This window comes from Hevea brasiliensis, chromosome 15 (genome assembly GCF_030052815.1).
Source record: "Hevea brasiliensis isolate MT/VB/25A 57/8 chromosome 15, ASM3005281v1, whole genome shotgun sequence".
Lineage (NCBI taxonomy): Eukaryota > Viridiplantae > Streptophyta > Magnoliopsida > Malpighiales > Euphorbiaceae > Hevea > Hevea brasiliensis.
The window spans coordinates 49,654,801-49,665,571 of NC_079507.1; the positions used below are offsets into that span (position 1 = coordinate 49,654,801).

Below are 10,771 nucleotides of genomic sequence, written 5' to 3' on the forward strand. Positions count from 1 at the left end.
TATTGGAGATGGGACTCAAATTTAAGTTTTGGGTGAATTGTTGGCTTTCAAAGGGATGGGTCAAGGAGGTTCCTAGGGCATGTCTTAATCTTAGCATTAATGATTATGTGAGTAATTCTAGGGACTAGGGGTGGAATTTTTTTGCTGAATTTTTGCCTAAGGAGACACTAATGCTAATTGTAGCAACAAATGCCACCTTCATCCACTCATTAGAAGGATAAGATGCACTGGAATGGGTCTTGAAATGGTAAATTTTTTTTTGGCAGTGCCTTTAAGTTATTTGAGAATAATATTGAGTCATCTAATTAGAGGAGGTGGAAGTTTAGTTGGAAGTTAGGTCCTCAACAAATTATAGTTTTTTTATTATTAACAAGGACTATGGTTTTACCTTTCATGTTTGGGAAAAGTTAAGGCTTATTGATTTAGCTTAAGAGGGCATTTGGTATGAGATTAATTTTAATCTTCATTAAGGTTGTTTGGATACTTAAAAGAGAATAGATTAACTTTTCACTTCATTAATATTTATACCTTTTTGGGAGGTTAAATATTAACCTTGGAGGACTAGGTTAAAAATTATCCTCATTAGAGATTAAAACATACAATATAATATTTAACTCTTGATTTTTTAACTTTCTACCAAGCACACCCCAAGTTGGAGGGATGGTAGAGGTGTAGTGGAGAAGTGGATTATGCAGAATCTTAAATCCCTTAATACTCATTAAAATGGAGTGGATTGGCTTGTTGTTTTTGGGGTTATATGCTGGATGATTTGGAAAAGGAGGAATAAGGCAGTTTCATGGTGGAGGATGTGCGGAAGGGTTAGTGCAATGATTATTTCTTTTGCTAAATTGGTGGACATAGCTATGGAGAGGGTGATGGTTAATCCCTCGAAGAAAAGGAATAAATGACCCGTGCAAATTGAATATGAATGGTGCTTTTTAATATTGGTAAAGGTCTTGTCATGAGTGTAAAAGCTTGGGCTATCTTTACAGGTTTAAAGCTTGCATGGGAGACTTGGGGGTTGTAGAGGATTCTTGTTGAATGCAACAATAATAACATGGTCCAAATGATATTGTCTTCTCAAGAAGGTTTCTGGGAGTTTTAGATCATTGTTCCATGTCAGTAGGAAGCTTCTCAATCAGAGATGGGAGGTTCAGATTATGCATGATTTTAGAGAAGCTAGTGTTTGCACGGATAAGTTAGCCAGCTTAGCTGCTTCATTTTCCGATTGGAGCTCATGCTTTGGAGCATCCTTGCTTATTCTGGAGTTGTCCATCTAGTTTGCTGGGAACTCACTTTCCCTTTAAAAAAAAAAATTATTTCAAGTTACATTTCAAGATTTCATAAAAAAAAATTTTAAAATAAATTTTAATTATAATTATTTATAAATTCATATTGAATCCTAGCTTCCAAAAATTAAGTCTAATAATTCTTTTTCTTTTTCTTAAGATCATCTTAAATTTTAAAATATTTCAAAATTCATTGCCTTTTGCATTATATTTTTTAGAAATTTTAAAATATATTTAAAAATAAAATATGGAAACCAGAAAATTTTGTTGGATAAATTATTAAAAAAATCCTAACATTTATTAAATTTCTCACTTCTATCCTATATTTTAAAATTACATATTTAAAATAAAAATTTAACTTTACAAAATTCAAATGAAATAATATTTTAAAAATTAGTAACAAAATTTTAAAATGAAATATATAGTATACAATAAAATACTATAAAATTAAAAATAAAAAATAATTAGTTTATTTTTTAAAACAATATTATATAAATATGGTTTTGTCAAATATAAGAGGATTTTATTAATTTATAAATTTTTAGTAATATTGAAAATGAAAAGCTCAAAACGCCTCGTTTGGGGTCTTCTTTGTCTCGGCAATGCATCTCTTTGGAAAAAGCAAATGGAGAGGAAAATGGCTACCTCAACACCATCGGGTGGAAGTGGAAGTACGAAGGGGACATCAAGAAGCAGCAGCACCAGAGAAGACACTGCTAAAGCAATGGTCGCTGAACAGATTTCTCAGGCCGTACAATCTACCTCCAATCTCCTCCACCTCATGCAACAATCCTCTGCTTCTCAGGCACACCTCTCTCTCTTTCTCTCTCTATATCTCTCTCTCTATGCATATACTTACCCTCATTTCTTGAACTTTGTAGATTTTTATTGTTGACGATTGCTTTATGGTATCGATTTCTCTAACAGCTTCTTCAGTGTGTTTTGCAATTCATGGGGTTTGATTCTCTGGAGAGTTTGTGAAATTCAGTGATACTGATATTAAATTATGAACATTGGCAAAATGGGTTCTTCAGTTTCTTATTTGCAAATTCTCAATTTCACATTAAGGGGTTTTGGAATTGAGGTTTAAGATGTGGGGATGAATCTTGTTGCTCAATAGTCCAATTTGTACCTTGTTAAAAATTTTATGGTTGCAATTCTAAGGAATATTAGAGAGGTTCTACTGATGTAGATATCAGTGAACTCCTTTTTTCCGCCTCTCTATATTATAGTGATAAGCCAGATATTGCTTTCAGGCACTGCATGTTCTGGAGGAGTTGGCTGGAAAAGGAAAGGATAGGAGGGATGAAAAATTCCATGAATTTACTTGGATGGAAGAAAAATTGCTTTAAAATTTCATTGCAGTTATTTAAATTGTATCAGTGTTCAGTATTTTCTATGTCTCTTACCATAGTCGTAGTCATAAAACACTATAACCTTAAACAAAACCATAAAACAATTGTGAAACAAAAGGAATTTGTAGAATGACCGAAAGGAACTATAAAAATGTGGCTTTCAAAGTGAATATGATGTAAAACCGTTGCAAACTACATAGTGGAGTGTTTGGTTGTCTTAAGGTTTGTGTTTAATTTCTCTCCCTTCTCTTGCTTTTGTTTTGCTGCTAAAGTACTTGCTTAAGAATACTTTCTTCAGTTCAGATGTTGTAATCTTAACTTGATTTTGAGATATCAGTTGGTGTAAGGTGAAGTGCTTCATCTTTCTCTTTTTCTTTGGTTAATTGTAGCTTCTTTGGATCCTCAGTTAACGAAAATATGTTGCATATCAGCATTCTACTGAAGGTATAGTAATTGATTGACTTTGAGTATTTTGAAGTATTTTGTGTCCACATGTTTAGCTGTTACACCCTCCTGCACTGTACCATAGAACAGTAGCAAATTTTTCTGACATCCAGGATAGAAAGTTTAAGGAAAGGAAGGAGTGCCTACAGTTATCTATGCTGTCATTGCATCAATGTTTTATCCTCTGCCGTTTTACTTGATTGATTGCGGGTTTGTTTTTCAATAGAGTTGCCAGAAACTTGGTTATACTTAATTCATAGTGTCTCTTCATAGCAGTCCTGAAGTCTAGTCAACTGGAGTTGCTATATGGCTTTTAGCCAAAAAAAATTTTCTTCTTAAGAAGCAGCAAAAAACCAAGGGTATTGAGGGTTATGAAATTTATTTTAAGGGACTTGGATTAACTTGTTATTTATACCATCTGTTAGTTTGACTTTGTAATTGCATGAAATATGCTGCCTGCTCTCTTCCTTCCAATGTATATGAGAGATATCTTGTTACTTGGTGTATATATATCCTTTGTACAATGAACAAAGCCTCTATACAATTGCAAACACTGCACTGCAGGGAGATGGTAGATTATAATTTGATATGTAAAAAATGATTCTGGGTCACCCATCATGTGTCAACCTCAACCATGTTATTTTATTTAAATAAATAAATAAATAAAGGGGATTTAATTGCAAGCATTTACCTCCACCATTTACCATTAACTACCCTTGGGAAGTGATGTAAAAAGCAATAGGTATTAAGGGATTTAGCTGAGAACAAATTCTCTAACTAGAGAGAAACTAATTCTCAATTTTGTTTGCTCAAATCAATTGTCAATAATCATAATAAAATATGTAAATAAGTAGAGATTCTAAGCCCTATTCATAGAGTTTTGCGGCCCTAATTATATGAGGATTAATAATTCCAACCTAACTAGGAATTACATATCAAATAAAACTATTTATTAAAAATAAACTACTACTTGTAACTTTTCCTAAATTAGTTAGTCCTAATATCTCTAGGATTTCCTACATCATTTCCCCTTGGTTGAAAAAAAACTCAATTCTGAAGAGTTGAACTGCAAGTAAGAATCCAAAAGAGAAGGACCTAAAGTGCTAAACTCATCTTCAATAATCCAAGTAGCATAGGAATCGTATTGACTGTGCAACTTGACAAGAAATCTTTGAAAACCACCATGAGAGGAGGGAACAAACTCATCATCTATCACAATGTCAATTGAATCTCCCTGTTGAGGAAGGGATGGCGACTTTGGCACATATTGACCTGCGGAAACACTAGATGGCAAAGTAGGAAGCTTAAAAGTGCCTCGATAAGGTGACAAATCCTTCACATTGAAAATAGGACTTATGTTCATATGATTAGGCAAGTCAAGTATATATATGCATTAGATCCAAGTTTTTGCAAAATAGAGAATGGACCAATGGCTCGAGCATGTAGTTTCTTTAAGGAATTCTTAGGGTATCTTTCAAGACGAACACAAACCAAACACAAACCATGACATAATCACTGACATTAAATTCTTTATTTGTATGATGCATATTAGCAGCAAGTTTGTAATTTTCATGACTTAAAGCAATCTTTCGCCTGATCTTAGGATGCAAATCATAAATATGTTAGGCAAAACATTAAGCAGGTTGTGACATACAAAAAATTGATGTAAAACCAATAGGTATTTTGGGGACTTGGGGTGAGAACAAATTCTCAAACTAGAGAGAAACTAATTCTCAATTTTATTTGCTCAAATTAATAGTCAATAATCATATTAAGCCATTAGTGACATATGTAAGTATAGAACCGAAGCAAGACACAAAAAATAAAAAAAGCCTACAAAAGGTGCTATTGTGTGTGCATGGTGAATGTGCATAGTGGACAAACATTGCTTGTTGATTGCATTGGTCCTCTCCTCTTTCTCTCATGGTTTATACCCTTGGAGCAATAATTAATTATTTCTTCATTACTAGGTACACTTGGACCATGAATTAATGTATATGGTTTGTTTATATAATGCGATCATATGCTAGACTAGTAATACAAGGCTTGGGGCATGCGTTATGCAAGAAAATGGATTGTGGTCTATGATTTAAATTTCCGACATGATATATGCATCACTTTGAATCATGATGCATAACCTGTATCATGTTTGCCATCTGCAGGCCCAGCTAATGAAGCTCCCAAAGAACCTCCTAGCAAAAGCGTCTGAAATGAAGAACACTGAGCAAGTATGTAATTCTGTCCACAAAGGTTAACTTGTTTAGGGAATGTTTCTTAGAGAACTCTATAGATATTTTATAATTGTTCCCTGTTTAATTTTTATCCCTTTTTCTTGTTCTGGTTCTTGTTTTGCAGGTGTTAGAGCAGATGCCTCGGGTAATTTCATCCTTGGATGCACATATGGAAAGTGGATTGGAAAGGTTGTACTCATATATTCCAGTAATTTCTTACTGAATCTGCATGTGTATTATAAGGGTTGAACATGCAATCCATTGCTCTTAATAGCTAATATTTTATACATTACATCAATTGAGATTTCATAGAGTTATGTGCACCACTTATATTTAATGATAGATGAATTCATAGGTAGATTCGGTTTAAAGGATCCTCAGTAGACTAATCCAATAGTAAATGCACAACATTTTATTGAAAAAAATCTTGATGATTATAAATTATGAAATTTTCATTCCAATAATAATAATAATAATAAACCAATGATCACACCATATTAACATGATTTATACTTGACCATGTTACAGATGTGATTTAGCCATGGTTATGCATGATTTTGCTGATATGGTTTACTCTATAGCCGTGTGGTAGATAGAGTCTATTTGATAATTTCTCCTGAGACACACCAAAAAAAAAAAAAAAAAAAAACAAAACTCAACAAAGCCTTAATGCCTACTTAGGACTCCATGATCTATTTCCTACCATTGAGCTTTTGCAAGTAGCTACTGGCAATTGTTATTAAATGAGAAACAGTAGATAAAATGTTAGATGTGTGGAAATGAAGACATGATTGAAAAATTAATTGAAATGTGTGATTATATGAACTAAGACAAGTGAGGGAAAGGTATACTTGCCAATTCTAACCAATTTTGTTCTGAAGCTTCATTGAGTTTGTTATATGCACGATAACAATATGGCTACTCTTAGGATATTTTTAACCAATGGCTATAAGTTTATAACAGCTTTTGGCAATGATATAATATTACATAACTTGTCTAGATTACATTATAGTTTTCTTATCCTTGAAGGAAAAAGAAAAAGAAAAGAAAAGGAAAACACTGCATCCATCCAACGTGATTAACTTAAGTATTCCTATTAACCCCTCCCCTTTTTTACCTGCTTTTTTATTAAGTCGCAATTTTTTCAGTGTGCCTCATTTGAGAACTGTAATCCAGTTGCTTGCTAACATGGAAAGCTGCCAGCTTAACTTTCCTTCTCAAGCTCAACTTCCTCAGGAGGTATCTATCTCTCTCTTGTTCTCTCCATATCCATCTATGGGTTGCTCGTTCGCATGCAATAATAAATTATGTAATAGCAAGTTCAGTTCTCATATTTCAAGCTGTGTCAACTAATACTCCATTGACGATGGCTTAATTAATGACTGTTAGTGAAGTCCAGAACACTCATATTGACGTCTTTCATCTTAATTTCCTATCTTTTATCTCTTGCTCTCAGGAAACTGAGCTCCCAAATCAAACTCCGGAGGTGGGTTAATTGACTGGCCTTTCCAACCATTTTGAAGGCTCAGTCGAATAGAAGCATTATGAACCATAACCGGGGATCCTTCAGAATCTAGCTAAATGATGTTATGAGGTTGCACTGTATATCGTGCATAACAAGTAAATATTTCTGATCTAGGAGTGTTCCTGTGCTTTCATATATATGCTCCTTTTTGAGTCTCATGATAGACTTTTTCAAGGATTAGAAAATATGTTCTTAAACTTGATCATGGCCTGCATAACTCAAGGGGGAACAACTAGCAGGCCATGTCTTGATCTTACCAATTATTGTTCCATGGCTTGCTGACCAAATGGAATGGAAGTAACTCTTCCTGTTTTTTATCATCAGTAGTGTTTCTCTCTGAAGTTTGAAGCACTAACAAGCATGTACAATTCCTGTATGTTAGGAGAAATTATGATGTTCAATGTTTACAAGTCTAAAGATGACTAATAACTACTAAGTATCAGTAACTAAATGGACATGATGAATGCCATTGGTTGGAGCTAGCTTAAGGCCTTCAAAAACCACCCATGGTTCTACACCCATTATCTAACAGCTAACAGTATGCTGGACATAACCACCATACCATTCAATTTGTACCATCCAACCTGAGGAGGGCAACACCAAACCCAAGTTTCAACCTGGTTTTCAAATCCCAGCATGGTCATTGAAATGGTTAACGTTAGTCAAACAGAAGTTTGATTAGTATATTATTAAATAAATATTATAAAATTATTAATAATAATCCTTTATTATGATTAATATTTCTATATATTTTATAGATAATTATTAAAATAAATTTAGTTAAATTTTAATATGTGAATATTTAAAAAAATTAAAATATTAAATAATAATATATAATTATTATTGTGCACAGTAAAAGCATATAAATTATAAAGAAATAAAATAAATATGGTTCACTCTCTTCATATAAGGTTGTCATCTTTCACTATAATTAAATAATAATTATCAATTACAAACTCAAAGTTATTTTACTCATTGCACCCTTGAGACTTTGCGTCAAACTGTTTATAGTAATTATATTAGTTAGTCTTTTCAGTTTTCTTTAGACATAACTTAATATATTTATTACTACAACTGCTATACCATAAAAGATTTCTTTAATTACAATGGATAATAATATTTTCCTCTTGCATTATGTCATTTCTCAATCTCAGATCGAAATCTTTCTCCTTTTATAAGACTGCAATGGGTAAAAACTCTCATCTATGGATAAAGCTAAATCTTCAGTAATTGACAAAATCTTTCTTTGCAATAGGCTAGAGCTTCACTTCATAGCTGAATGTCACTCTCTTTAATGGGCAAAGTTATTCTCCATAGGCAAACCAAATAATCTTTTCACCACTCTCTTATTTATAGTGTTAATTCTCTTAGTCTCAATCTAATTAATTTAAAAATAACACTAAAATAAGAATTCTATTCTATATAAGAAATATTTTTTTCATTCTATTAAAGAATATTTCTCCCACCTAAATTAGGAAAAGAGTTTTCCAAATCAACTAGGATTTTGAGTCATAAATTTAACAACATCCACCTTGACACAAAATCCATCAACCATTGCATACTTCAAATTCTTGGGTATCCTCAATAATCAAATCTCCATTCTTCAATCTTCATTTTGAGTGTAGCTTACTTCTTTCTTCAAAAATTTTTCGCGTCATCAACATTGTTGATTTCACATTAAGAGCTACACCTCAAGCTTAACAGGTATATGAGTCATTTGATTATGAATAAAGTTTTTTAAGAATGTCAAGGTTTTTGGGGCCCTTAAAAGATGGGGTAATTATCACATGCAGCTCCTCAACTTTATGAGTGTTTTTATAAAGGTCATTGAACTTTAATTTCTTTCGTAAAACTCATTAAAATTTAATTTAATTTCATAAAAATCACTATAAGCGGAAATTAAAAGTTTTCGGGTTAACTTGTTGATCTGTCAACTATTTTACAAATAAAATTACATAACTAGTTGTTGCTAATAGAGAAGAAACAAAAGAAGGGAAGGGGTTTGACTATGAAGGAGGTAGTTAGATGCATTTTGTACATCCTTTTTTTTTTTTTTTTTTTAAGAAACTAATAAAATAAGTTAATTTTATTTATAAAATAGTTGATAGACCAGTATGTTAACTTGAAAAACCTTTTATTTTTTATTACAGTGACTTTTATAAAATTAAATTGAAATTCAATAGATTTTATGAAAGAAATTAAAATTTAATGACTTTTATAAAAACACTTATAAAGTTGAGTAATCTCACATTTATCCTAAAAAATGATGTTTTCTCAACATTCCAAATCAATAGATTTTGAAGTTTTTGATAATTAATACATTTTTTAATTACCCTTATTATCCTCAATACATTTTAAAATTTTTATTTGTGTATAAATATTTAGGTAATATTTTACTTACCTTCTCATTCCTTCAACCTAAACAATATAAGGAGACATTATTTACCTTATCCTCCTCCAAACAAAATAAGAGCAAAACACTATATTTTATTTTCATTATTTTATCTTATCTTTCTTTAAAAAATTTTACACTACCTTTTTACACTCCTCCCAAACATAGTATAAACAACCAATAGACTCATTTGAAACATCAAATGCTCTCCATTGGTTAAATGAAACTGATCACCTCCAAACTTAAGCAACAAAGTGGCAACCCTTCAGCACATGCAATGCAGTTTCATGCACACCCATGCAGAGTTCACAAGTAAAGGATACTCTCCAATATGGCGTCTTACCTAATCCCAACTAGTCAAAAACCTTCCATTGTTGGCAATCCAGAAAAGACCATATCCTTTATGAACCATTCCATCACCATAAAAGCTTCCACATTAGATGAGTAGCAAACCAAGATCCCTCCATGAGTAAACTTATGCCTACTTAATAATAAAGCCACCCGATGGAAAGAGCCTCCAAAAAACATCATTACCCTTATGTTGCAAAGAAGGAGGAGGCAACATTGCAATAAAAAAAAAAAAAAAGCATGTTGAGGTAGATAATCCTAGAACCAAGACCATTCCCATTGACATGGCTCAATGACATAAGCATTGTGAGGGTAGAAGTTTAACAATAATGTGCTTTAACCCTAGGAACCTAAAAATCAAGCCATATGAAAAGATAGCCACACACCACAAATTCTCCTTCATAAAACAGAACATGTGCATGGGTTAAAATAATTAGGAACAAGGTCATTACCCACTTTGCATTTGGAACGCAACACTTGAACCCAAAGAACATTATGATCCTTGGTCATTCGCCAACACAACTTCATAAAAAAAGCATGATTCATAGCCCTCATATCCTGAAATCCCAATCTTTCATGCTCTTTCAACTGTAGGATATGGAACCAAGGAATTAAAGAAAATTTCTTTTTATCTCATGTGCCTCTCCAAATAAAACGACAACATAGTTTCTCAATATTAGAACATATATGCATAGGAAGCATAGTCATTTGCACAACGCAGTCAAACGTTGCTAGGCATTGCTTAAGATATAACAATGAGTGTTGTGCAATATGCGAGTGTGAAGCAATAACTCTCCCCAAAATTTTCCTAATCCATAATAACAGTATATCAATGATTATGGCTTAATGTATGACTTGGTTGCAATCCAACATTCATGATCATCAATCCATACACTCATAACAAACTTCGACATCTCAATTCTATTATGCTTATGTAGTTTGATAGTCTTCAAGTGAAAATAAGTAGTATTTTTATCTCTTTTAAATCTATTAACTCCTACACCAATTATCACACGAGTGTAAAAATGCCAAAAAGCAACAAAGGAATCAAGGAACTATGTTGTCATAATAAGATTGGCTGATGATCAAAATTCATTTTTGGAAGATGAAAGAGAGAGTCCTCCATAAATTTAACTCGCCATGCAAAATTATAAATAGCCTAGTCTAACATTTCAAGCTAATCACCA

The 10,771-nt window shown here is 32.3% G+C and overlaps 1 protein-coding gene across 1 annotated transcript; it reads left to right on the top strand.

The window, feature by feature from the left end:
- The first annotated feature begins 1,821 nt into the window (after window positions 1–1,821).
- Window positions 1,822–7,164, top strand: LOC110669391 (tobamovirus multiplication protein 2B). Its single transcript, XM_021831045.2, has 5 exons — window positions 1,822–2,094; window positions 5,251–5,316; window positions 5,444–5,508; window positions 6,468–6,558; window positions 6,776–7,164. Exons 1-5 carry the CDS (start codon window positions 1,846–1,848, stop codon window positions 6,812–6,814), a joined length of 510 nt encoding a protein of 169 aa, XP_021686737.1. The 5' UTR covers window positions 1,822–1,845; the 3' UTR covers window positions 6,815–7,164.
- Window positions 7,165–10,771: the final 3,607 nt, after the last annotated feature.

What these genes read in the sequence shown, in the direction of transcription:
- LOC110669391 (XM_021831045.2), top strand. Translation starts at nt 1,846, where the DNA reads ATGAAAAGCTCAAAACGCCTCGTTTGGGGTCTTCTTTGTCTCGGCAAT. An exon ending in AACAATCCTCTGCTTCTCAG is followed by an intron (nt 2,095 to 5,250) that starts GCACACCTCTCT and finishes TGCCATCTGCAG; the next exon opens with GCCCAGCTAATGAAGCTCCC. An exon ending in ATGGAAAGTGGATTGGAAAG is followed by an intron (nt 5,509 to 6,467) that starts GTTGTACTCATA and finishes CAATTTTTTCAG; the next exon opens with TGTGCCTCATTTGAGAACTG.